The sequence below is a fragment of the Propithecus coquereli genome, unplaced genomic scaffold (genome assembly GCF_000956105.1).
Source record: "Propithecus coquereli isolate 6110/MARCELLA unplaced genomic scaffold, Pcoq_1.0 Scaffold256, whole genome shotgun sequence".
In the NCBI taxonomy this organism is placed as follows: Eukaryota; Metazoa; Chordata; class Mammalia; order Primates; family Indriidae; genus Propithecus; species Propithecus coquereli.
Genome location: NW_012148130.1, coordinates 3,274,904 through 3,302,613, shown reverse-complemented (window position 1 = coordinate 3,302,613; position 27,710 = coordinate 3,274,904). Strand labels below are relative to the sequence as shown.

The 27,710-nt window shown below is 54.7% G+C and overlaps 1 protein-coding gene across 1 annotated transcript; it reads right to left on the bottom strand.

Annotated features, from left to right (window-relative positions):
• Positions 1 to 643: 643 nt before the first annotated feature.
• On the bottom strand, positions 644 to 11,545 carry LOC105812586 (uncharacterized histidine-rich protein DDB_G0274557-like; the record flags this gene model as incomplete). The annotated part of the gene is made up of 3 exons (XM_012647061.1): positions 644 to 754; positions 11,181 to 11,282; positions 11,414 to 11,545. Coding segments are annotated over 3 exons (345 nt in total), but the record flags the coding sequence as incomplete, so codon positions are not given.
• Between the last annotated feature and the right edge of the window lie 16,165 nt (positions 11,546 to 27,710).

Genomic DNA, 27,710 nt, shown 5'->3' with positions numbered 1-27,710 from the left:
GACTGGGCCCTCCCTGAGCCCGGTTGCTTCCTCTTGGTGGCCTTGACGAAGCCCCGTGGGTTCTAGAGCCACAAGAACATGAATTCTGGCAACAGCTTAAAAGAGCGTGGAAGATGATTTTCACCCCGGCGAGCTTCCAGGTCAGAACGCGACCCAGCCACATTGCGGCGGATTGTGGGCCCAGGAGACCCCGAACAGAGGACCTGCTCAGCCATGAGGGACTGCTGCCCCGAGGAAGCTCCGAGAAAAGAAACGTTTGCTGTTTCAGGGTCTGGCGATTCGTCACACGGCACGGATGACTGATACAGAGGGAAGGAGCCCGCATTGCCCCGGGAGTGTCACCTCGGCAGTGAGGTCCCCTGCAAAGTGGGGGTCCTGGGCCTGGTTCTGCAGGCCGGACACGAGGTGGACGGGCAGGTGTCTCTAAGCCAGACTCAGGCCGTGACAGGGGCCAATGCAGAGAGTGCGAGTTGGCCTGTGTTCCCCCACCCACCCAGACCCTCCCAGGCCCTGGGTCACATGGCTCATGCGGTCATTGGTAGCCTGGGATCCTAGCCCACCAGCCAGGCTACCAATGGGCCAACCATGCTTCCTGCCCCCAAGTAGAGGCCTAGCGTGGTCCTCATAGTGATCAGAAGTCCCCCTAGCAGCTGTGGAGGTCCCCAGCCTGGCCTTCTGGGTGCCCCTGGCCCAGGACCTCGGAACTCAGCACACCCTTCCTGAACACCTTCTCCGTGTGGTGCCACGTGGGGCCCTGGAGGACAAGACATAGAGAGGCCACAGACCTGCCTGTGTCAGTGTCTTCCTGGCATCGGAACAGAACAGGCACGTAGGACATCCAGACAGGTCACGCCATCCGAGTGACAGCAGTTTGTCCATTAAACGGGGACCCTGGGCTGTTTCCCCATCCATTAAACTGGGAGTTATTTGGCTATTCAGAGCTTGGGAGGACCAAATATGCATGTTGGGGTGGGATGGGCCCAGGACTCTAGGAGAGCACAGGACCTGACCCAGCAAGTGTGCCAGGCCACGAGCCCCGACCTCCAGCCGACATCGCAGAGGTGACTGTGGCTGTCCAGCTGCCGGGAGCTGCGTCTGTCTGCCCCAGGGGCTTTCTTTGAAGCTGCAAACATGAGCTCCACTCACGTGTGGCTGGCCCAGGATACTGGGGCGTCCACAACCCCAAGAGCAGCGCTGCTATTGAGTGCTCCAGCGCCCTGCCCAAGCAGGGGGTGACCCTGCACCCAGAGTTCCCGAGGGCACTGTGCCTTGCTTGCCCCAGTGGTAACTTGCTGGGAAATGCCTCCTGCCCTTTATTTGTGGTTAGCGGGATCCCCTTCCAAATAAGCTGCTTGCACTGAAACCTCGTCTCAGGTTGTGCCTCTGGGCACATCACCCAAACTAAAACAGTAACTAAGAGCTGGCCCCGACCGTGGGCAGCCACTGCCAGGCACAGCAGGACACACAGGAGCCAGTGCAAATCGCCCGAGCTGCACAAGAAGCCTGGGGTCCACCTTGTGCCCGCCGCAGCGACCGCATCCCAGTCTGGCGTCCCAGGGCCTCCGAAGATGCTATTAGCCGATGCAAAGATGGGGAAAGAGTGGCCTTTTCCTGGAAAACAGGCCAGCCTGCCAGAGCGCTAATCACAGAAAAAATGACAACTATCCCAGCCAACCTTTGATTGCTGATTGGGGTAAACACAGTGGGATTAAAAGAAACCACCAGAATTCCAGCTCATTAGAGCTGAAACGTTACTAAGCTTGGAACGTCATCTCGCTGGGTCTCTCCAGACTCAGCCAGCTGGTGGAAAATACGGCTAAGTCAGAAATAAGTGTGGGAGTCTTCTCCCTCCCAGGCCCAAGGGTCACGGATCTGGCTGGAGGGCTGGTGGGCCCCCAGGCAGGCCCTGCACAGGCTGGGACAGCGGTGATCTCATCCCACTCTCCAGCCTTCCTGCGAAAGAGAGGCCAACCTCCACCGAGGCCAGAGAGGGCAGGGGCTTGCCTTGGTCACACAGTGCCGGGTGGTGGCTCTGCACCCATCCCTCTCTCCCTCCATGCAAATGAGCTCAGGCCCCTGTCCTCAGCCCTCTCCAGGCTCCTAGTGGGGGGTCCACCCCACATAAACCTTCCCCGGTGCAAGACGGGCTCAGCAAATCTTCCTGCAAAGGCCCGGAGAGAAAATGTTTCGGGTATGGCAAGCTGCGTGTGGTCCCTGTTGCATATTCCTCTTTGTTTTTGCTAATACAAGCCTTCAAAAATGTAAAACCATTCTTAGCTCATGGGCCATACACAACGTAATAGATCTCAGGCAGATTTTGGCCACCGGGCTATCACTTGCTAACCCCGGGGGCCACGGAGTTACAAATGTTCCTTCTCACTTACTTCTCCACTTCTCTCTTTCATAGACTCCTATTCATCCTTCACAACCCAGCTCGAATGTCCCCTTCTGCATGAGTCTTTCCTAGCTTTTCTCCTCTGGGCACCTACAACCCCAGAACTGCCCTCTGGCCCATCAGGGCTTCAGGATCATGTCACCCACTTTGATGGCACTCATCTTTGGACTCATTCTTTCTCTCAGTAACTGCGTGGAGCCTCTTCCAGGTGCCGGGTGCTGCTCTAGGCAGCAGGACTGTAAGGGCAGGTGTCATAGCAACACTGCTCAATCTCAATGTCACAAGTTTCCAAAGCGACCCCCTCACAGGGAAACCCACCGTCATCCACTCCCACCTTGTTCTCAGCCCACTGAGCTGGGCCAGGGGCAGGAAGGAGGCAGACGCCCAGACGCCTGGCTGCTCTACCAGACAGCCCGCGACCACCGCCACGTCCGAGGCAGAGACCCAGGGTTCTGAGAACCCAGAACAGCCCGAGATGCGCCACAGGGGGCAGGAAGAAGGGGGCTCTGGAAGAGGCTCAGAGAAGCTGTGTGCGGGGTGGTGGAGGCCGGGCAGGACGGCATTGGAGCCGGGAGCAGGACAACAGCATAGACTGTGGGGGAGGGAGCAGCAGAAACAAAGTCTCCGAGGAGGGAAACGTGGAGCAAAGAACAGGGCGGGCTGTGGGAAGGAGAAAGGGGCTTGGAAATCCGGCTACACGGGGGGTAGGCAGCAGGAGCCTCCCCTAGACCAGAGCCCAGAGCCCGCAGCCCGCAGCACTGGGCTGCTGATGGGGGCCTCGATGAACGCTCCTCTGTGAGGAAAGGCGAAGGCCAAAGGTTTCCTAAGTCAAAAAACCAGGCAAAAGTAAGGGGAGGGGCAGAGGCCTCACACACAGGTTGAGCCGGAACCTTGCACCAGGCTGAGCCTGAGAAGGCCACGGCCCATCTCGCAGGTGACCCTGGCTGGACCTTTCTGGCCAGCAGGCTGCTTTCGGAACCCGTCCGTGGTCGCGTTCCCTCGCGGTCCGAGCGCCAGGCTCTCGGAGGGCAGACCTTGCCCGCTGGGCTGGGGCTGGGGCGGGAGGGCGCTCGGCCTCCCCCGTGGCTGTCCGCTTCCAGGGCCCCCGCTCTGCGTGCCGCGGGCGTCGCTCGTGTGCCGGGGCGGGACGGAAACGCACTCGGACGCCCGAATGGAAAGCGCGTGTTCCCAGCTCGGCGACAGACCCCAGCCCTCCCTCCCGCTGCTGTGGCTGGCGGGGCTCCGTCCTGGCACACAACCCCTCCCCTTCCCCGCCTTCGCCGCCCCGCCAGGGGCTCGGGGAGCTCAGGCTGCCCCCCACCCACACCCCCTCCGCCCGCAGGGCCTGAGGCCGCTGGCCCCGCTCAGGTTAGGTCCGGGGAGGGTGCCAGGCTTAAAACCCACCAGTGGCTCCCCAGGGCCTCAAGGAAAGGTCCGACCCCCCAAATTGGGCTTCAAGACCATCTGAGGAGCACCCCAGCCTTGCCAGTGGCCTTTCTTAAGAAAAATCACAGAAAAACAGCTGCTCAAAGACGCCCATACCCTAATCCTGGGAACCTGTGAATATATCACCATGTGTGGCAAAGGGACTTTATGATGTGACTAAGGACCCTGAGGTGGGAGATGATCCCGCGTTACCCCGGGTTATCGGGGTGAGAAGTGGACGGGGGTGGGGTCAGAGTCACAGAGGATGTACGGCTGGAAGGACAGATCAGAGAGGTACGGCCACCAGCCCAGGGATGCAGCAGTGTCTAGAAGTGGGAAAGGCAAGCAAGGGGGTCGCCTCCCATGGCCTTCAGAGAGAACACAGCCCTGATGATGCCTTGATTTTAGCCCCATAAGCCCCATTTTGAATTTCCAAACCCCAGAGCCAGGAGATAATAAGTTTGTGTTGTAGAAATTTGCTACATTTGTAGAAGTTTGTCACAGCAGTGATTGGAGACACATACAGCCTCCCATCACCATCCCCTAACCATGCTCTGCCCTGCGACACCAGCTGCCCTGCACGTGCCCCTCTGCCCGACTCCCCGCTGACCGCTCGGCCTGCTCCCGGGCACCTCTGCCAGGATAGTCCTTGCTGACTTCATTCTAGACGCCCTGGCGAGCTGAGTGGCCTATGCCCTCCTTTCTTCTACCACCGCCAACACTCCAGTTGAGTGCTAGGGCTTGCATGCCTCCCACGACAGGGAGCTCATTACCCTTCAAGACAGCCCGAGCCGCCTTGTCCTCACAGGACTGTGCAGCTCCTCACCAAAATCCAGCCTGAGATGGTGGATTGGGGCGGGGGCGGTAATTGTCAGCCTCTGGCTCTTCCCGCCTAAGTCCCCAACTCCCATACCCAAGCCAGAGGCTCACACACAGCCCCGTATGGACACTGTCCTTGTCACACGGGTGCCAGACTAGCAACTGAGGCCAGGATGCCCTGTTAAGCTGGAATTTCAGATAAACAACAAATGCTTTTTAGTACAAGTACTGCTGGCTTAGGAGGGCCTCAGAGGCGACGCTCCTCCCTCCCGCCCTCCTTCCTCATCCCTTCCTTGCTCCTCTCCTCCCTTTCTCCCTTTCCCTCCTTCTTCTCCACTCCCTCCTTTCCACCACCAGTCCTGACGCCTTCTCCCTCTTCCCTCTCCACTCATCATGGTGCCTCTGCTCCCAGCACCGGGTGCTAGGCCCCCCAGCCCCAGCCCTGGCCCTCGGTGGCTGCCCACCCTCCAGCCTGGATCCCACGGGGACACCGTGAGCTGCAACAGGGGGCTAAATGGCTGCTCCCTGTCCCCGACATACTGTGGGATTGGAGAGGGGTAGAGTGCCCAGCCCAGCCCTCCCAGGCCGACACGTGCAGCATGGCGTGGTGTGGCGTGGCGTGCGGCCCAGCAAGCCCCAGCAGGGAAGGGCTGCAGGGTCTCTCCCAGGAGGCTGCGGGCAGCTGGAAAAGGCGGCATCCCCCACCCCGGGCCTGAAGAATCCGCCACCTTTGGCAGGTCCTGGGCCTGGTCATGAGGCTGTGGGGAGCTCGCCCTTGGACCCCCCAGCCCCAGCCCCGAGCATGTGATTAGATCAGCTCACATACAGAGGAGCCCACGCAGAGCCCGCCGGGCCAGGGCTGTCGAAGCCTCAGACCCAGCAGCTGCCCCGAAACCGCTGTGAGAGCTGAGACTGCACCCAAGCCGGGGCACGCACGCGCTGCCCGAGATCCGGGGGTGTCTGCTCAGGGACGAGGAGGGCCCGAGGGAGGGAGGAGGCTCTGCAGGGAGGGGGAACAGCATCAGCGGCTCCCTGAGCACCGGCCTGCCCTAGGCCCCCACCAACTTCATGTCGGGGGGCATGTCCCATTTTCACGGGGTCTAAAGTGAGCGCTTTAGAGGTGAACAAGGCGTGAGCAGACAGGACGTGTCCTGCTGAGACCGGGAGAAAGACGTTACTAGAGAGATGCCAGACCCCCCCAAGCAGGGCTGCCGCGTCTGTGGTTTCATGCATTTTACGTTGTGGAATATTCTACCAAAGCACACTCCCCGGCACGTGCACGCCTGCTAGACCCCCACGCTGCCAAACGCGGATATCTGGGCCAACGTCACGGGCAAAAAGAACGCCAAATCCCGTTGTTTCGTTTGTGATTAAAATTGCCTGATTAAGAAGCTCTTCAGACGTTTATTGCTATTTTTACTCCTCTTCTGTGAACTGCCTGCTCAGAGCCTTCGTCCATTTTTCTATTGAGAGCTGCTTCAGTTAATTTGCAAGAGGCTTTTGTTTATTAAGGGTATTGCCACTTTGTCTATCAGAAATGTTGCAAATATTTCCTCCGGTCTGTCACTTAGTTTTTATTTTTAGTCCGCGTTGGGGGGGCGAGGGGTATCAGCACTCAGAGGTCTCACGATTTTCCGTCGGTTATTATTTTCCTTTATGGCTTCTGGGTTTTGCATCTTGCTTGGGAAGCTTCCGCCATCCCGGAGTCCAGCATTTTTCTTCTCTTCTAATGCTCTGGTTATTTGTAATTTATAACATCTTTTGTCCATTTAGGACAGTTGTTTGATATGAAATAAGAAACTAACTCTCATAGATTTTTGGCAAGGGGAAGGTGGAACTCTGGGGTGTCTGGGTGTGGCGGGGAAGGTGAGGAAGAGAAGTTTCCTTAGGAACTGTGCACCGGAGCCCCCCCCCGTCCCCCCCGGCTTCCCTGCACCTGAGTAGCAGCCGCACTCTGGTGTCTGTGCCCAGTGTCCTTTTAAAGCTCTGGGCACCTTCCTGGCACTTCTAGCGTGTCCCCTCCTCACCTCTGGGGCAGGGGTGCTGGCATGTCCAGAGCCGCCATGGCACTGTCCTCCCCCCAGGACAGGACCCTCATCTCGGACAAGGTTTGAAGGGAATGGATGAGGGGCTTCCAGGCATGTTCGGCTGGGTCTGCGAGGTGAGAGGTTCCGAGATTCCCTCGAGGAAACCTGGGAGGCTGTCGGGGCTGCAAGAGCCTTTCTAGCCACTTCCCGAGCTTCTTCCAGGGATGGAAAGAGCTTTCCTGACTTTCCTTCTTCCAGAGGTGAGACGCAGACAGGACATCGAGGTTATGGTCACAGCTGGGACCTAGCGGGTGCTTTTGTGCCCCGAGCTCCAAGCTACACAACAGCCCTGCAAGACAGGTTCCATGATCCCCACTCTACCAAGGAGAAAACAGAGGCTCAGAGATGTCAAGTAACCTACGCTGGGCCACACAGCATGTAGGGCAATTGAACTCACCTAACAAGGTTGTTGAGATGATTGAGCCAGACAATGCAGCAAAGTGACCACAGGGGTTTGCACACAGTAGGTGCTCAAAAAATTTCATTACTCTCCTCTGCCTCCCTCCCTTTTCTCTCTGTTCCTTCCTTTCTTTCCCAGGAGACTATATCACTGCCTGAAATCCATGAAGGTGATGGCAACCAGTTTGTGCCTCGAGACAGGATACACCAAAATATGGAAGAAACGGGACTCGGCAACTGAGAGGCAAGCACCTCCGCGTCCCAAGCCTCCCCGCGTGGCAGGTCCTCAGACAGGTACCCCCAGGAGTCCCCAGCCCTGAGCAGCTCCCTGTCTAACCAGAGGTTCACACCTGGCTCCGGGACGGGAAAAGCGTCTACCCATGAGGCAGCTCTCAGGACACAGGGGAATCTGGAGGGGCTTCCTGGAGGAGGGGGCCTCTGATCTGATTGCCAAGGATTTGAGGTGCCGACGACACCTAGGGGACGGTGGTCCTGTCTGGGAGGCCTGTTTCCTGGTTGTGTGGGATATGCAGAGCTAGAAGTGAGAGATAATGTTTTAAAGCCTGTTGAACTGGATACCAAAAAAAGTACACAACACGCTGTACAATTTTGTGTATAAAAACGCAAAAGCAGTTTTTAAAATGGTGTAGAAATCAGAGTAATTGTCACCCCTGAGGGGGAGACTGCCGACCAGAAGGAGGGAGGTGGCGGGAGGTTTCTCGGGCACTGGTGAGCTCCGAGTCTTGTTCCGGAGGCTGACCAAAGCAGGGCCCGGCGCGCTGCGGGAAAATTCAGTATGTATCCCTGCGATGCACGGACTGTTCTGCCTGTGTATTATGCTCCAATAAAAAGTTAAAGTTTGTTGAAGCTGGAGCTCAGGGGACGGAGAGTCTGCGCATTATTCTGGAGGCAGGGGGCAGACCCAGGAGGCTGGCGAGCAGTGGCAGTGCGTGACCAGAGCTGCGTTTCTGGGTGGCGGATCCGCGGTCTGGGCTGGGTGGATTAGCGGGAGGAGGGGCGGCTGGCACTGGCTCCGAGATTGTCGTCAGCGTCAGCGCAGGTGAGAGGTAATTCACAGGCGCCCTGGGGAGGAGGCGCCCGCCGTGCGAAAGCTATCTGGGGCTTCATTAAATACCAGAAAGAGAAATGAACCAATTTCGCGGCCCTGGTCCGTGACTTCTCTGAGGATGGGAAGTCAAAGGCTACGCGACTGAAGGCCGGTAGCAATCCGATTAATTCCCCTGGATAAAGCCTTTAATCTAACACATAACAGCGGATTCTTGTTTTTCCATTAAAAACAATACCTCGGCCCCCACATTGGCTGCCAGGGCCTTAATGAGATCCCTTTCCCACCCGGGAGGCTGAATTGGACCTTTGTTCTTCGCAGCACGGGTTCGGAAGATTGCTAGTTTGGCGGCTGCGCCGGTCGGGGGCATTTGCATCGATGGGAGCGGGGGGCTGGCTGCAGAAGCCGCATGGAGCTCTCGGCGACCTCGGCTGAACTGAAAGTCAGCCTGGCTCCCAGAGCGCGGGAGGTGTGTGGGGGCCCTGCTTTGGGGAGGGTGGAGAAAGCCCTGGGCGGTGAGGTCAGAGACCGGGTCTGTCTCGGCCTCAGTGTGGCACCAGCTCACTGAGTGGTCCTGGGCAAGTCTCGTCCCCTCTGGCTGTCTGTTCCCGTGTGGGATGGGAGGACTGCCTCGTGGGAAGGCCGTTCGCCCACGCGATCCAGTCCCTGGGCTCTAGGCCCTTGGCGTTGAGGACTGAGTGTGCCCGAGAGCAGTAACATGCTGGCCTGCCCAACTCCGGTGGGGAGGACATTCCCTGACGCTTGGAAGCAGCCAGGGAGGAGGGCACACTTACGATGTGACACAGGAAGTGCTCTGGAGCCCATGCTACGGCAACATGGCGGAGGAGAGACATTCAACTCGGACCTCTAAGAGAAAGTGACTTTTCACCAAGGGAGGGGGCGTAAACACTGCCTGCCTCCCTGGTTTGCCCGGAACTTTCCTGGTTTTAACTCTGAAAGTCCTGCATCCCAGGGAACTCCTCGGTCCACGCTGGTTGGTCACCCCGCCCCAGCCCTCGATGAAAACTTGGCACTCAGCGTGAACCGGGAGCAACGGCACCTACAGCGCTGCGAGCTGAGCATACCGCGGGAGATGCAGAGTCATCCCGGGAGAGGCGGCAGCGGGGCTGACTCACAGCAGAGAGCGGCCTGGCCACACTTTCCCTCCCATTCCACTCCCAGAGAGGAGGGACTGGAAGTTTCCCTCAGACTCCAGTTGAAGCCAGATTGCCGAACAGAAGGGACTGTCCCACAGACTCTGACTAGTGATGGGGTGTTTTCTGTGGCAGATCAGATGGACGGGCACCTTTCTATGCTGGGGGCTCCACTAACCTCACCAAATCCTCTTCTGGTCTCCAGAGATCCCTGAGCTCACATGATGCCCTCCAGAAGGAGCCAGGGAGGAACCACCTGCCCTGGTGACCCCACCTGACATCTGTAGCCAGACTTCGGAAGCCAGAGGGGCCAAACCGGGTGAGAGCCTCCCCCCCACTCCCCCGTACTTTAGCTCCCGGGCTTCATTCCAACTGGACCTGAGCCTGTCGTGACCTCAGGGTCTGGCCCACCTCATAGGGCTCCCGAGCTACAGCCACCTCTGCTTTCAACATGGAGCAAGGCCATCGGGCTGCCACCAAGACAGGTCACAGGCCTTGGGCCTGAGAAATCACTTTCAAGGTAGATTTATGGCAGCTGTAAGTTCTGAGGATAGAAGTCTCACCTCTGCTAACGAGTTGTCACCGGAGGGCTGTCCAGGATAGGCTTGGAAGCCTGACGGGCACACACAAGTCTCGAGCAGGCTACACACTGTGCGGTGCAAATCTGGCTGGGACGCCTCCTGTCCAGGGCCTGGTGGGTTGGGGAGACAGCTCGTGGGAAACAGCAACAAGCAGTGACCTGTGAAATCAGGGGCAACAGGACGAAAACATTTTGTCACTGAGAAAATATGTTTATGCTGATTAGAACAACATTTTCGGGCTCATGTAAAATAAACATATTGGGTCGAATGTTGCTGCAAGTACTACATTTACCAAGAGAAGAGGAAAGTATGAAATTGTGGTTGGGAGTTGGCAAGTATGAGAAATTACAGTGGGATTAGCTTCTTGCACTGCAAATTGGAAAATTCAGAGATGTGTGGCGCTGCTGCAGAGGCCCGAACTCCTAAATGAAATTTATTATTTCTGTAAAATCTGGGAACAACATCTTCAGGGATAACAAATACAGAAGAAACATGATTTCAGCCTTGATATTTGGTCTCCTCGTAGATGGTTTTCATTAAAAAGGGCTTTATAAAAATGATAAAAATGTTACAGTTTGCTAAATTAAGTCTGAGCAGCTCTATTTAATAATCTGGTGCATTTTAATCATTTTTTGAAAAGCCTGACATATCGAAAAGAACTTCAGTCTTGAGTATCACTAACAAAGAGAAAAAGAAAAATAAAAGAAACACTCTCATCTTGGGTTGTTTTGTGCAATTCTCAACTTAAACTTGTCCTCCTTAATAGCAGCTGGTGTCAGGTGAGCAAGTCCAAGACCTGGCACTCCAGACCTCCGGGGCTTTTGCAGCTGTGACAGGGGCCAAGTGGCAATGGGTTTTCTTTGTTCAGTTGTTTCTCAGGAACCAAAGTGAAAAAGGATAACCACTCTGTTTCTACTTCTTGGCCCCATAATGCAAGATGCTCAAGAATGTGAGTGTGTAAGGTGAGAGGGTCTGGGAGGAGGAGGGAGGAACAAACTGTAGTCTGAAGCACACCATGAAGCTCTCCAAGTACATCTTTTGCCAAAGAACAGTGGAGAAGGCCTTCTCATGGCCCTCTCATAGAGAGCGTCCCAGTTTTGGAGGAAGAAGTCGAATTTGAGAGGCAGCTGTGAGGAGTTGTGAGAGCCCTGAACACAGACTACAGAAGCCCAGAGCTGTGACATCATCTAGGGCTAAGGATTGCATGGATAGAAGGAAATATGGATGAGAGAATGGATAGGAGAATGGATGGGCGGATGGGTGAATGGATGGATGGATGGATGGGTAAGTGGATGGGTAGATAAGTGAATGGATGGATGGATGGTTGAGTGGATGAATGAATGGATGGATTGGTAAGTGGATGGGTAGATAGGTGAATGGATGGATGGATGGGTGAGTGGATGGATGGATGGTTGGGTGGATGGGTGAGTGGATGGATTGTTGGGTGGATGGGTGAGTGGATGGATGGATGGTTGGGTGGATGGGTGAGTGGATGGATGGATGGATGGATGGGTAAGTGGATGGGTAGATAGGTGAATGGATGGATGGATGGTTGGGTGGATGGGTGAGTGGATGGATGGATGGTTGGGTGGATGGGTGAGTGATGGATGGATGGTTGGGTGGATGGAGGGATTGTTGGGTGGATGGGTGAGTGGATGGATGGATGGTTGGGTGGATGGGTGAGTGGATGGATGGTTGGGTGGATGGGTGAGTGGATGGATGGATGGTTGGGTGGATGGGTGAGCGGATGGATGGATGGTTGGGTGGATGGGTGAGTGGATGGATGGATGGATGGATGGGTGAGTGGATGGATGGATGGATGGATGGGTAAGTGGATGGGTAGATAGGTGAATGGATGAATGGATGGTTGGGTGGATGGGTGAGTGATGGATGGATGGTTGGGTGGATGGAGGGATTGTTGGGTGGTTGGGTGGATGGATGGATAGATGAATGGATGGATGAATGGATGGAGGAATTGTTGGGTGGATGGAGGAATTGTTGGGTGGATGGAGGAATTGTTGGGTGGTTGGGTGGAGGAATGGATGGAAGAAAGAAAGTTATGGGTCCTGACTGCCTGTCATGAGGGTGCCCATATTGACAATGCACGTGACACAAAGCAAGCACTGTGTGAAGCACTGCATTAGCTTGCTCAACCTTCAGCACAGCCCCCTATCAATCTTTGGTGGGAAGGTGAAGAGTTAGAGGAGCAATGTGACGCAGACAGCACGGCACATCCAGTTGCAGACTCATGTGGGCTTTGCAAGTCTACGTTCTGCTTCAGAGCCCTGCAGCTTTTTGTAAAACCATCCTCAAACCTGTAAGTCTTTTTATTGTTAAAGATTATGCTTTTGGTTGATGGAAAGTTCCAGAACTCAGCTTTCCTGGCCTTCATCCTATGGGTCTTTCCACAGCCTTATGACGTCCAGATCAAGAACTAGGAAGCAGGAGAAACGAGCTTTGGTGAGCAGTCAGTTGAAGTAGCAATGGAGAAAGTTCCAGAACATTGCGAATTGTGAGAAAGGGAGGGCAAGCACAGCGGAGGCAGCGGGGTGGTGCCGGTGCTGGGCATAGGGGGCGGCCCCTATGGCGGGGTCCAGGGCAGATGGATTAGCAGGGGAAGGCAGACACCTGCTCTAGAGGGGGAAGTCTTTGTCTTCAGTTTTCTTGGTGTGCACCGTGGAAGGTTCCCAGCCACAGAGCGGAGTCCACAGGACGTCGGCACAGTGGAAGTAGCAGGGAAGGAAGGCGAAGGCCTGGATCAGCCCTAACCACGCCCCATCTCCTGGACGTGCCCTTGGGAAGCCACCTCACTGCCCTGGCCCTCAGTTTCCTGCTCCCTGGAGTGGAGCCAACGCTGTCTACACCCTGGAGACACTGTGAGGATGAGACAAGAGAGTGGGTATGATTTGTCACTGTCAATTTGTCACTATAAAGGGCCCATTGTCAGATGCAGTGACACATGCCTGTAGTTCCAGTTACTTGGGAGGCTGAGGCAGGAGGATCACTTGAGCCCAGGAATTGGAGGTTGCGGTGAGCTATGATCATACCACTGCACCCCAGCCTGGGTGACAGGGTGAGACCCTGTCTCTAAAAAAATAAACAAATAAATAAAAAATAAAGGGCCCATTATGCAGATGGGGCCCAGGACCCTCTCCAAGGCCTGGAACCTGCCTTTGTGGATCCACCCCCTTCTCTAATGTCCAGGTCCCTGAGCATAACCATAGCCCCAGAATCCACTCCCTGAGGTCCCCACCTCTCCTCAGACTCCGCAAGAGGACTCTCAGGACCGGGCAGCCTCTGTGGCAGGAAGCAGACAAACCCCTACTTTGGCAAGGAGAGATGACCAGAGTCTGGAGCAGTGTAGACCAGAGACCCTCTGGAAGCTGCAGGGGCCTAGTCGGTGTTGCGGTCAGACCTGGAGGGGTTGCCATCATCTCTGGCCAGGATCGCCCTGGCAACAAGGCTGCCCTGTGGTTACCTCATTTGCTTTTTTCTTATTTTTCATTTGTAATGACCTTATTAAAGATTACTTAACTGCAAAGCAAAACCATCCCCACGCTACTAAGTAGGATGTGACTCAGTCCCTGAGAGCAGGGTGGTCTGTGGGTGGGCAGCTTCTGTGGGAACATCACCCCTGGTCACCTAGAAATGAGACTTCAGCTGAGAGGAGCAGGAACGTTCCTTTCAGCATTGACCTTGCTGTCCCCCTGTTCAATGACAGGGTGTCACTCGCCTTACTCCACCAAGACGCAGACGCCAGTGTAATCAACACAGAGTGAGCACCGGCTAAGCCCACGACTCCGTGTCACCCGTGCATACACTTGACAGGTCATCCATGAACGGAGACTGTCCTCTAGCTCTGGGTGTTGTCAGGCTGGGAAACCCATCTTCCGTCTTTCCCCAACTGACTGAGGAAACCGTGGGGCTGAGTAGGGCAGGGAGGGCCTGCTGGCGGGACCTCTGTCCAGGGTCCACTTCCTGCGTGATTTTATTGAAAGGACTTATGGTTTCCTCTTGTTCCCACACTGCCCAAGGGACCCTGTCGATCCAATACTGCACTGAAAGCCAGAGATGACCTGTGTTTCCTGCCCACTGGCTACCAGTTTAGCAATCCCATCACAGCAGAAAACAGGCTTGATTCTTGGTTAATCCAAGAATAGTGGTCCCAGGACCACCGTTTTCTGGTTCAGATGTTCACAGGCCATCTGTCGTGTCTCTTCTGGAATTCGGTTGAAAACCACCAGGAAGCTTTGCCCGTGGACCTGCTGGGATCTTTGTGACTCCTGTTTGATGCTTGTGGTCTTGAGACACCTGTCCCATCCCAAAGGACTCCTGCTGTCAGCACAGAGTGGGTGGAACAGGGTCCTAGGGCAAGGCTGACACACCCGAGAGGCCAGCAGGAGGAGGCCTAGGGGCTGGAGAAAGGATGGGCCATTTCTGGCAGGGACTGGGGAAGCCAAGAGGTTTTGAGGATAATTTCTTGGAGAGGGTGGTCTTTGAGCTGGGTCTCCAGGGGATGGGAGATGTGCCTTGCAGCTCTACATGCGCCTGGGACTCACACCCAGTCAGTGCACCCGCGGGGGGACCAGCAGGGAGGACCTGCGCAGCTTCCGGCAGCTGTGGGCGCGGCATCCGGACGGGCTGCACAGCACGACCTTCCCCAGTGGAACAGGCGCTGTTTTAAGAACAGAATTTCTGGCAAACACCAGAGTCCCCCATGCCCTCTCCCTAAGAAGGAGGCCCCAGAGAGTCAGACTGCCCAATTCCAGGCGTCTGGACACAATTTTACCAGAATGTCATCAAAAATCGACTCACATTCGCTTGTCATCCGTTGTTGCAAATCGCTCAGCTTCTTGATGCCAGGAACATCCCTGTGTCCGGATTTAATGAACTGTAACAAAAAAGGGACACCCCCCCTCCCCTCCTCATCTGCTAGAAGGCTCCGTTTTGGGGCTGACGCAGGCAGGCAAGGCCCGGGAGGCAGCGAGAAGTGAGCTCTCGTCCCCAACCTCGAGCTACACGAGCCCGACCTGTGCCAGGAGCAGCCAACACCCTGGGTTCGGGACAAGATGCGGCTCATCAAAGCCTCGCGCCTGGGCACCCGTGGTCACAACCCTGACTACGCCCTGCTGGTCTCTGAAGCAGCAGCACCAGGCGCCACCGGTTGTGCCACGCCCACAGCCCTGTGTGCGCTGGAGTCTCCTCGTCGCCCTGGCCGGCCGCAGGTCTCCCTTCTACCGGGCGCAGGCCCATGCTGGCGCCTCGCTCACCCGCGGGAGAGCCCTGTCTGCCCTGAGCCCAGGCGCGAGAGTCCCACTTGAGCCCTGGCCCCCGGCCCATGGAGCGCAGCTGGCGGCCTGCATCACCCAGGGCACGCTGCCATTTACCAGCGCAACGCACCAGGAGTGCAGGGAGCTCGGGGGGCTGACGGGGTTGCAGAGAGCCAGAGATGTTTGCTCACACCCGAACCTGCAGGCGCAGTCACCATCCCGGTTCCTGGACCATGATCCCCGCCAGCGGGCCAGAGGAACTGGGCTTGCACACGGAACCTTCCGCCGAAGGAATTAGCGTGTCGTGCTGGGGGCTACATGCGTATTTCTGAGTCTATAGAACGTTCATGCCTCGGTTTCTTACTTAATTCTCATGGCAGCAGCCTCAGGCCGGGCTCGCTAAGCTGTCTGCAGAGGAGAAAAGACAGGTCCGGGAGGCCCTCGGTCGGGCTGTGGCCAGCAAAGGAACAGGCGCTGCCCCCGGCCTGTCTTGCCCAGACCTCACTGTCCTGACATTCCTGTTGGGGAGGGGCAGTCCGGGCACAGCTGACAGCATGTTGGAAAGTCCAGCTTCCAGAATCGTTTGCCTCCCTGCTCCAGAAGTGTCCCTGTTTCTCTGATTCCATCTCCAGCGAAGCACGAGGAACCGCGCAGCCACCGCGGGAGCAGCCGGGAGGCTCATTAGGAGGCCGGGCGCCGCGGCATGACGAGTGGTTATCAGCGCGCTGGGCCGCGCTGCCCGGCAGGGCGCCGGTTGCATAAGCTCCGTCACCTTGGCATCCGGCTCCTGGCGTCAGTGTTCCCACCAGGCCCCAGCCCCCTGCCGTGGGGCTGCTGCAGTCAGCGTGGCATCTGCTGCCGGAACACCCCAGGGGCCCAAAGTGGGCAGAAATGAGCCATCTGCCTACAGAGGGGGTGCCTGGGTGCCGTGCGGGGGCAGGCCCAGCAGCCGTGTGGTTGGGAGGGTTTCCTGCCAAGGGCTGGGACCCCTGCCACCCTCACCTCACTCTCCACCAGAGCGGGGTTCAGGTGGGGGCTGCGTGCTGGGAGACAGCCAGTGCCTCCCTCCTCACACACCCCTGGTGAGAGGCAGGAGCCCCCCAGTGCCAGGGATCTCTGGGACTCTCAGCGGTCTGCTCCCAGAGCCTGCCCTATCAGAGGCAGCAGAGCTGCAAGGCCAAGCCAGGTGCGCGGCGTCCCAGCTCCGTCTGGGCCTGAACACGGCAGATACCTGACTGCAGGAACGCTGGTCTCAGCTCCCACCCGACACTCTCCTCCCGCACGCCTGCAAGATGAGGGGCCTCCCGGGAGGGGCGCTCAACTCCCAGCCCAGCTGGCCCCGAGTGTAAGAACCTTCTGGAGGTGACACGGAACTGACCGCATGCTGTGGCCACACAGGGGAGCCTTCCATGGCTGTCAGGGGTCGAGGCCTGTGGGCAGTTGGCCTTGTGGAAGCTTGGCTTGGCTACACACAGGGAAGGAAAGGACACAGGAGCCAGGAGAGGGACCCCTTAAGAAGTGGGTGACCTCTAGTGCCCCAGGAACCTGTCCCCACTGCTCACTCCCACAGCTGGGAGCCACAGGGGCACTTCTGGGCGAAGGTGGCTTTTGGCCTGATCCCAGGACGTGGCAGGGCAGAGGGGAGAGCCAGACGAGCTCCCAGGAGCTTGTTCCTCAGAGGAAAGTGGGAGACGAGAGGCCCAGGACTGATGTGCTAATGGGGTGCTGCCCTGGGTGCATGGCTAGGCACAGAGGAGGTGCCCTTTAATTCCAGAACCTTCTCTGGCTCCTTCTGCCCTTGGGAGCTTAGCAGGCATGGGAAGGCAATTTTTATATCTGTCCCTAGCCCAACACCCCAGTCTTCCTGTCTCTGGGCTAACTCCCCGAGTCCTTGAACTAAATACCGTGTGACAGCCTAGCCGCCTGCTCTGGGTGATCTCCCGAGCTGCTGTCCAGGGGTGGCCCGATGGCACCACTGCCCGCCTGGGGGCCGCAGGGCTCCCCTCGGATGGGAACCGCCAGCTTCTCACAGGCTGTCCCCACCCCCTCCCTATTTCTCTCCCAGCCGCCCGCTGGTTTCGGAGCCTGGAACGTCTGACATGTTTTCCCAACATTTGCTTCTCATTTCAAAGTGTAAACCTGGCAAGAGGCACGCAGATCCCGTCAGAGAAGGTTCTGTGTTTTTCTCCTCCTTATGTTCCTCTCGAGCGTTCTGCCTTCTCCTTGCAGGGAAAAGTGGCTCTCAAGTTGATCTTGGGCGGTTGCTCTGAAAAGACCGGGCCCGATGAGCTCAAAAGAAGTGAGTGGGACCAGCCCAAGTCCCTGGCAGGCTTCGGTTTCCTGTCGATTTTTCCAAAGAGATTTTTGTGCAGAGGGTGTTTTCTTGGGCTCGTTGGGTTTCTCTAGTCCGTGTTGACGGCTGTCCACAAATCACCACATTTATCATGGGCAGGCAGAGGCCCCACCCAGCTTCCCGCCCGAGGTCTTCTAACGGGCCCAGCCACCCTCGTTGGCGGTGGGGGAGCCGTGGGCCAGGGCTGAGGCTCGCTCCCCCACCGCGGCCGCCCAGCAGGGCTGTGCCCGCAGCTTCGCCATCTGCCCTGGGCCAAGTCTTCCTGCAGCCTCCAGTGCAGACGGGACTGTGGCTGCGAGTCAGAACTGCCCCGTGCCCAGCAAGGGTGGCGGAAAGAGGGAAGGGTGAGGCGGTGCGGCAGTCATGCTCGAAGCCCAGACGTGCGGGACGTAACCTGTGAGACCGCAGGATGTTTGACCTCCCAGAGCCTCAGGTGTGTCATCTGCACCAGGGAAACTGTAATGGTACCCATGTCCCAGAATTAGTGACGATCACGTGAGCCGTGCCTGGTACAGGGCGAGCCTCCCACAGAGGCAGTTGCTGCTTCTGTCGTTTCCTGTTTCATGCTATTCCCATTGACCAGGGCTTTCCACTTATTAATTTCTACTTATTCGAGTTGCCATAGCCTCGCACAGGGCTGGGCATTTTGAGGGGTGTGTTTTTCTTGAGGGGAAGGGCTACTAACAGCACGGGGACATGCGACTAGGACAGAAGCTCACCTTTAGCAAGCGACAGCTACAGCCTCTGCTCTCCAAGAACGAGGTCTGTAAAGGGGTCCTCTCTGCTGTTGCCTTCCAGGGGCTTAAAGCAGGTCCAGGGCTTCTAGGCCAGGGGGGCATGAGGTTGGGATGAAGGGAACAGACACCCGCCCTTTGCCAAAAGGCTCCCAGACAGACTGAGCCTTCGTTCTCTGTTGCAAGGAGCCCAGAGTGCCCTGTCCCCAGCCCCCACTGGCGGAGGCCGACCTGACTCCTGGCAGAGACAGGAAGCAGGCAGTCAGGGAGCTGCAGGAGCAGAAGGCCACACCAGGTGTGGGCCCTCTCGCCGGCCGCTGGAGACAGCAGCAGGCCTCCTCACCTAACTAAAGGACAGTCCAAATTGCCTAGGAGACAAAGAAGGCACAGTTCCCTGACCTTTGTGGGCTAATAAGGAGGAATATCTGATGTCATAAAACATTTCATTATTAGTGCAACCAGGAAAACCTTTGCAGAGGCACAGCCAGCAGGCTCGCCCAATTAGCACAAACACGGGGAACGCGGGCCTCCATCCTCACCCAGCCAACCAGCCCTGCCCCGGGAAGCCAAGCAGAGACCGCAGCCTGGCGGCAGGGCAGGCTGGGTTGCAGGCAGGGTTGCAGGCAGGGCTCTGACGGTCCTCGTTTTTCACCAGCGAGCGGCTCCACCTTCTGGGTCAGCTTGGTGCCTCCCTCTCCGTGCGGGGCCCTGGGGGGAGATGGGTGGGATTCGGCTCCCAGGCTGTGGGTGGGCTGGCGTCAGGGGCAAACTCACTGCCATGTGGAATCACAGTGGGCCGGGGGCGCCCAGCTGGGGGCTCAAGGAAGGCTCCCTGGGTGAGGACAGGGTGTGGACGGAGTCGCCAGGGTGGAGCAGAGGCTGCCAGGTGGCCAGGTGGAAGAGGTAGCCCGAACCTCCTGGAAACTGGGTGTGCCGGGACCTAGGCTCAGCCCCTCTGCTGCTCTCCGCTTCTGGGAGCTCCGCATCTATCCTCACTCCAGTGGCGGGAGAGACTGTCTCTGCTGCTCACATCCAAGGACCTTTGGGACACAAGCTGACTCCCTTTCCCCTCCGGGGCCTGGGCCAGCAGAGCTGCCTGCTGCTCTCGGCCTGTCTTCTCCCCTTGCGCTGCCCCCACCCCCATGTCTGCCTTCTGCCACCTGCAGTGGGAGACCCGGTTTCCACACCCTCTCCCTGCCCCCTGACCGTGAGCTCCCGGGCCCTGCCCCACATCTTTGCTGGGGCGGTGCGGCAGGCAGAGGCACAGACAGGGGCTTCTGTGAGGATTCACTTTGGGGGGAGGAGGCAGCAGGGGAGAGGAGAGGGGCCTGAGCTCGCCAGGGCTGTGGCTGAGCCCCAGAGGACCTGCCCATACCCCGGGTGCACAACCTGGACTGCGGGGAAGCGCCGCCCCAGGAACCACGGAGAGATTCTTTCATGCAGCTTCTTGAAGATGTCCCTTCAAGGCCTCCGAGAACAAGGACTCAGCACTGGCCAAGCCCTTCAGGGGACCCTGAAGATCGCCCAGCCAGACCTCGGGGCCTCTCCTCTGCATTCCGCTTCCCTTCGAGCCCACCACTCATGGCGCCTCCCTCGGGCCGCCTGCACCCACCTGCACTTACCTGTGCCTACCTGTGCCTCCCCGCACCTGCCAGAGCTCACCTGTTTCCACCTGCGCCCATCAGGAGTCAGAGCCACTCCCTCCTTGTGCACTGGCCATTCCCGTGGTAAACAAAGTGCTGATTACCGGGGGAAGGAGGCTGGAAGGCTAAATGTCCTTTATGTAAACTCCTTTCCTTAGAAGGGGATTGAAAACACATTTGCAAAATCTGCAACCTCAATAAAAAACACTCCCACAGCTGTTTCTGGATGTGTCCTCTGGTGATGTCCCAAACGCAGCACACCCCAGGCTGACCACGGCCAGAGCAGGCTGAGGCCAGGACGGGTTGCGGGGGGCCAGACCTCGGGGCCGGCCTCCATCCACACTGGAGCTGCGTCCTCAGCCTGGCACCAGCACCACCTTCACCCGGCCCAGCCAGAATCCCCAGTGTGTCTCCTCGCGGCCCTCGAAATCACATGCCGCGCTGGAAAGGCAAACACAGCTGTGGTCTCCCATCTCCGGCCTCTGTGTCCCACCTGTTTAACAGGCCTCCCCTCTGCCAGGAGGCAATTTGGGAGAAAGCAGAGCAGCCCTGGGAAGTCCAGGCCCACCATCTCTGCTCCCAGAGATGGACACTGCCTTGGGCCATCACCGGTGGGTACTTTCTAGTCCTCTGGGCCGTGGGATGTGAGCTCTGGGGAGGGGAGAGGGCCCTCCCTCCTAACTATGTGCTATAGGGCAGATGAAACGCAACGACCATGGGATTGCTGTATTCTTTAGGAGATGGAGGACCACAGTGCTCAGAGAGGTTAAGCACCCACCCCAGGTCACACAGCAGGTAGCAGGGCCACAGCTCAACTTTCATCCCAGAGGCTCTAGCTCTTCCTTGACTCTGCCCCAGGTGGCCTTCCCCACACCGCGAGACGTGCCAGGGAAGGCTCCTCGGTTACGGCATGAGCCTGGTGCCCATGCTCCTCCCCACTCCAGACCTGGACCGGGGTCCGAGGCTCCAAACCTGCAGCGGCCTCCCGGGAAGAAGCACACAGCCCAGCAACCTGTGATGAATTTTCCCGTCCTCATTAATTCCCGGATTTCTGCCCATGATTAGGAGGCTGCGAGGCGGTGGGCATTGCGTGCTGGGGCCACATGCCTGCCTGGCTCTGAGCGTGGTTACGAGAAGGCCTGGCGCTCCTAATTGCTTTGCCGGCCTCCGATGGGCTCATTAGAGGTAATGAAATCTAGGAGCCCAGGGCAGGCAGAAGCGCAGTGTCCTCCAGGGAGATGTGCGGGCAGGAATCTTCAGAAGAAAAACACCCCTGAGATGCAGTGGGGTGCAGAGAGCCATGCTGGCCTGGGGAGTGGGGGCTCCGTCCGCGGGGCAGCAGGGCCAGGCCCCAGGACATGGGCACCGTCCCAGGGAGGCTTCTGGCTCCTTCCCTAATGCTGGATCATCAACTACCCTTTCTTGCCAGAGTCGGCCTCGTGCCCCCACCTCAACCACCTGTCCTGCTGGGGGTCTGGGCGGGCACCCCTGCTCTGCCCCACTGCCCCTGTGGGCTGAGCCCACCCTTCTTGGAGGGTGAGTGGGGCTCCAGCCTCCTGCCTGGCCTCAGCCTCCAGCCTTACCCCCGCCAGTTCCTCATCCACATGGGGCCTCCACAGAGCCCTCTAGAACCAACCTGGCTCCCCAGTTCCCCTGGGACAAGCCCCCAGTCTTGTCAGCTGCACGTGCAGCCCTCCAGGGTTTGGCCTCAGGTCTCAGGACTCTCCACCCAGCTCAGCTCCCAGCCAAGTGACTTCCTGCCTGCCCTCTTCTGCCCACGGCCTTTGCTCCCCATGCTGATCGGATCAGTGTCATGGAGAAGCTTCCGCCTCCTCCAGCAGAAACCTCTCCCGGGCTCCTCGGGGCCCTGCTCGCTCCTGGGCACTCACCTGCACGTGGTCTGGGTGTGTCTCTGCCCACCCCTGGCCCTCACTGTCGTTCTTTGCGCACGGGTGTCTCCACTCCTCACCCGAGAGTTCCTCTCCGGATCCTCAACAAAACACAGCCTAGGCCTTGTACACAGTAGGCACACAGTAAGTGCATGCTGGCATGAGTTGGCAACGGCTTCTACTCTCTCCCAGAACGTTGTTCTGTGGCTTCCGCCTCTCTGTGCTTCAGAGACGGTCCCACCGGAGGCACCTTTCCCGGAGGCGGTGGGAGAGCCCTATGCCCACCCGAGCCTAGAAGGTGGGGGCACTTACCCGTTCCCCATGACAAAGTGAAACCTTTCAAAGAGCCCAAATGGAGAAGAGGCATAAGTGGGGTGTCCTGGTGTCCTGCTGCCCCCGCCCCACCCCAACACACATGACCTGGACTTGGGGATGAGGGGAACTAGACCAGGACTGCCTGTGTGCCTGGCTCCAGCGACGGTGACAGGGACAATGGCCACCTCCACCAGGGCTTCAGGGTGCTCCTGGGAGCTGAGAGGGGCTGTAGTCTCCAACTTCCCGGCCATCCTCAGTGCCCCCTGTGGGGTTCCTGACTCTACCCGACTCGCACTGGGTGAAGCTTAGGGTCCGCGCACTGGTCAGTTTCCTCGAGCTGCTGAAATCAGCGTCCTCCATGGTGGCTTTATCTCTAATCTCGAGTGTTGCAGGCACCGTGTCCAGGTGGCCCACGGAGCAGTCCTCGTCAGTGCTCCAGCTGGCCTCGGGCAAGTCCTCAGCCAAGTTCCCAGGGCCTGGCTCCCCCGCCCTGTCTAGGAAGCATTCCATTAGCACACGCACACGCACACGCTTCATTCCGGGACCATGCTGACTGCTTCTCACGGACCACTGAGACGCGGCCCGTGTCACATGGCTCTGTCCTCCTCCCAGGGTCTCCTGAGGGCATCAGGTCCCCGAGCTGCCCCCGCTCCAAGGCCCTGGTGTTTCTGCTCTGCCCCCCTCTAGCATCCGTGTCGGAGCACATGCCGGAACACCGTTCTTTTCACGGCTGAGCCATGGTGTCTCACTACGTGGACACACTACATCTTGTTTGTTCATCTGTTGATGGACACTGGGGTAGTTTCCACTTTTGTGGCTATTATGAATAATGCTACTACGAATATTCATGTACAAGTCTGTGTGAATAGGTTTTCAATTCTCTTAAGCATATACGTATGGGTGAAATTACTGGCTCGTTGTGGAAATTCCATGTTTAAATCCTTGAGGAACTGCCAAACTCTTTTCCAAGGGGGCTGCACCATTTTACATTCCCACCAGCAATGATGAGGGTTCTAATTTCTCCACATTCTCACCAAAGCTAGTTATGTTTTTTTGATGAGAGTAGTTCCAGTGGAGGTGAAGTGTTACCTTGTTGTGGTTCTGATTTGTGGTTCCCTGAGGACTAATGATGTTCAGCATCTTTTCATGTGCTTGTTGGCCGTTCACATTTCCTCTTTGGGAAAATGTCCATTCAAATCATTTGTACATTTTTAAATTGGGTTGTCTTCTTTTTTTGAAAAAAACACTCTATGAAGGCGTGATTGGCAAACAAAAAGCTGTGTGCTTTTAGTGTCTACAACTTGATGAGTTTGGAAATACGTGTGAACCTGTGCAACCATCCTCACAATCTATGCCATAAACATCCATCACCTCCAAAAGTCTCCTTTCACCTCCTTTACTCGCTATTTGTATGATAAGAACACTGAACAGAAGATCTACCCCCTTAGCAAATCCTCGCGTGTACAACACAGTCTTGTTAACTGCAGCCATTGTGTGGTACAGTAGGTCTCTAGGTCTCAGCCATCTTGCCGAACTGAAACTTTGCGCTGTTTGCCTAATATCTCCCCACTTCCCTTGCCCCGAACCCCTGGCAGCCACCATTACCCTCCTTCCTTCTATGAACTTGACTATTTTAGAGGCATCCCAATAATTGAAATGACGGTTGATTTCTGGGTGTCAACTTGACTGGATTAAGGGACACCCAGATAGCTGACAAGGCATTGTTCATTCTCAATTATTGCAGTATTTATTCTAAATATGTCCGTAGGCAGTAAGCGCATCCGCCTTCTGCCGAAGGGGAAACCCAGGTGGCTTGGCATTTGATTAGCATGGTCGGGCCGCCCCAGGAGTGTCTGTGAGGATGTTTCCAGAGGACATTAACAGAGAGCTGGTGGGCTGAGCGGGAAAGATCTGCCTTCGACATGGGCCTGGCACATTCCACAAGCTGGGGGCCAGTGGGAAAAGGGCAAGTTCCGTTCTGTCTTCTGGGGCCGGGATGCCCTTCTTCTCCTGCCCTTGGACGTCCGAGGGCCAGGTTCTCTGGCTTTTGGAGTCCAGGACTCACACCAGGGGTTTCTCGGCCTCTGTCGTCAGGCCGAGAGCCATGTCATTGGCTTCCCTGGATTCGAGGCCTTCCCACTTGGACTGCACCGCGCCACCCCGGCTCTGCAGCTTGCAGGGGCCTGTCGTGGGACGTCCCAGTCCCCAGTATTAAGTGAGCCAATTCCCCTAATACATCCCTTCTCATGCACCTCTTTCTGTTTATATCCTATCAGTTCTCCCTGGAGAACCTTGCCTGAAACAAGTGGCATCGTACTGTATTTGTCCTTCTGTGTCTGGCGTATGTCGCTGAGCACAGTGTTCTCCATACGTGTTGTTGCAAAGGGCAGGATTTCCTTACTCTCAAGGCTGAATGATATTCCATTGTAGAGTTCAACATTTTATTAACCTAATCATCCATCCATGGATATTTAGTTTGCTTCCATGTTTGGCTACTGTGAATAATACTGCAATGATCATGATAGTATAAATATCTTTTTGAGATCCTGATTTCAATTCCTCTGGATCTACATCCGGAAAGAAGATTTCTGGATCATATTTTAGTTCTATTTTTACTATTTTGAGGATCTCCGTCCTGTTTTCCATAGTGGTTGTACTAATTTACATTCCCACCAACAGTGTATAAGGGTTTTCTTTTATCCACATTCTTGCCAACACTTTTCTTTATTTTTTCTTCTCCTTTTTTTTTTTTTTTTTTTGATAATAGCCATCCTAATAGTGTGAGGTTTTGATTTGCATTTCCCTGATGATTAGGGATATTGAGCACCTTTTCACATACCTGTTGGCCATTTGTACGTCTTCTTTGGGGAAATATCCATTCAGTTCTTGCTCTCATTTTTAAAAATTGAGATTTTTTTTTTGCTATTAAGGTATAGCGTTCTTTATATATTTTAGATACTAACTCTTTATCAGATACACGGTTTACAAATATTTTCTCCCATTGCATAGGTTTAGAAGAGTTTAAGAAGGATTGATATTAATTCTCTTTTAAATGTTTGGTAGATTTCACCTGGGAAACTGTCTGACCCTGGGATTTTCTTTGTTGGGAGATTTTTAATTACTGATTGTGTTTCCTTATTTGTTGTGGGTTTGTTCAGTCTGTCTATTTCCTCTTGATTCAGTGCTGGTAAGCTGTTTATTTCCAGGAATTGATCCACTTCTAGTTTGTCCAATTTCTTGGCATATAATTGTTCATCACAGTCCCTATAATCTTTTTTATTTCTGTGGCATTAGTTGTAACGTCTCTTCTCTCATTTCTGATTTCATTCATTTGAGTCTTCTCTTTCCTTCTTAGTCTACCTAAAGTTTTGTCGATCTCATCTTTTCAAAATACCACCTCTTAGTGTTGGTTTTTTCCTACTGTTTTTCTACTTTCCATTTCATTTATTTCTGCTCTAATCTTTGGTATTTCCTTCCTCTGCTAACTCTGGACTTAGTTTGTTCTTCTTTTTCTCATTCCTTGAGGTATAAAATTAGGTTGTTTATTTGAGATCTTTCTTCCTTTCTAACATAGGCATCTATTGTTATAAACCTTCCTCTTAGTATTGCTTTTGCTGCATCCTGTAAGTTTTGTTATGTTGTGTTTTCGTTTTTGTTTGTTTTGAGATATTTTCTAATTTCCCTTTTGAATTCTTCTTTGACCCAGTTGTTGTTCAGGAGTGTGCTGTTTAACTTCCATGTATTTGTGATTTTTTCCATTTTCCTTTTGTTACTGATTTCTAGTCTCATTCCATTGTGGTTGGAAAAGAAACTTGGGATGATTTCAATCTTTTTAAATTTGTTAAGTCTTCCTTCGTGACCTAGAATGTGCTCTATCCTGGAGAATGTCCTGCGTGTGCCTGAGAAGAATGTGTGTCCTGCTGCTGTTGGAAGCAACGTTCCGTTTACGTCTGCTAGGTCCATTTGGTCTATACTATTGTCCAATTCTGCTGTTTCCATACTGATTTTCTTACTGATTTTCTGTCTGGATGATCTATTATTGAAAACGGGCTATTTAAGCTCCCCACTATTATTGTATACTGCCTATTTCTCCCTTCGGATTGTCAGTGTTTGCTTTGTATATTTAGTTGCTCTGATATTAGGTGGATATATATTTGTATTAATAAAATATATGTGTATATGTATGCATATATATATATACACTCCCTTTTGTAATTTTATAATGACCTTCTTTGTCTCTTGTGACAGTTTTTTACTTAAACTCTATTTTGTCTGATATAAGTATAGACTGATGTAAGTATGCTCTCTATTGGTTACCATTTGCATGGAAAATCTTTTTCTATACCTTCACTTTCAATCTATATGTGCCCTTAAATCTGAGGTGAGTATCTTACAGACAGCAACAGTTGTATTTTGCATTCATTTAGCCTTTCCATATCTTTTGATTGATGAATTTAGTCTGTTTAGATATAAAATAATCATTGATAGATAAGGACTTGCTATTGCCAGTTTGATAATTGTTTTCTGTCTGTTTGTAGTTTTGTTCCTCTTTTTCAGTCTTGGTGTTGTCCTTTGTAATTTGTTGGTTGGTTGGTGATACACTTTGATTCTTTTTTCTCTACCTATTTTATATCAAATCTAAGGTTTTTCTTTGTGGTTACCATGAGGCTTGCATGAATCTGCTTATAGTAATAACAGTCTGGTTTAAGCTGATAACATCTTGACTTCAATCACCCAAGAAAAATACTACGCTTTTACCCCTGCCCAACACATACCTACATTTTATGTTATTGATGTCAGAATTCACTTCTTTTTGTATTAGGTATCCATTAACAAATTTTCGTGGTTATAGTTTTTCCTAATACTTTTAACTTTTGTACTAGAGTTAAAAGTGATGTATATACCACAATTACAGCATACGGTATTCTGTATTCATCTATATATTCAACTTTACCAGTGAGATTTATATGTTCATATGCTTTCACGTTGCTGTTTAGCATCCTGTCATTTCAACCTGGAGTATCCCCTTTAGCAATATAGCGGGCCCAGTGGTGACAAACTCTCTAAGTTTATGTTTGTCTGGGTAAGTTTATCTTCCTTCATTTTTAAAGGAAAGTTTTGATGAGTATAGTATTCTTGACTGGCAGGGATTTTTTCTTCCGCACTTTGAATAAGTCATCCCACTCTTTGCTGTGCTACAAGGGTTCTGCTGAGAAATCTGCTGATAGCCTCGTTAAGATTCCCTTGTACATGATAAATCACTTTTCCTTATTTCAAAGTCCTCTCTCTGAGGAGACTGGGGAAATTGAACACTCACTTTGCTGTCTCTTTTCCACACAGGAGAACTCATGGCCTAGGAGATTTCTCTGGGTGCTGCACTGTGTGAGCCTGAAAGAGTGGTAATGCAGGTCCAGTAAAACCATTTTTCTTACCTCTTTCAATGCATTTTTTTCTCATTTCTCTGCTTCTCCAAGATGCTGTAACCTCTCACCTACATTCTGGAGCTCTTAAAAAGGTATATCTAGTTCTATCAGCACCATTTGTTGAAAAGACTATTTTTTGCCCCATGAAATTTTCTTG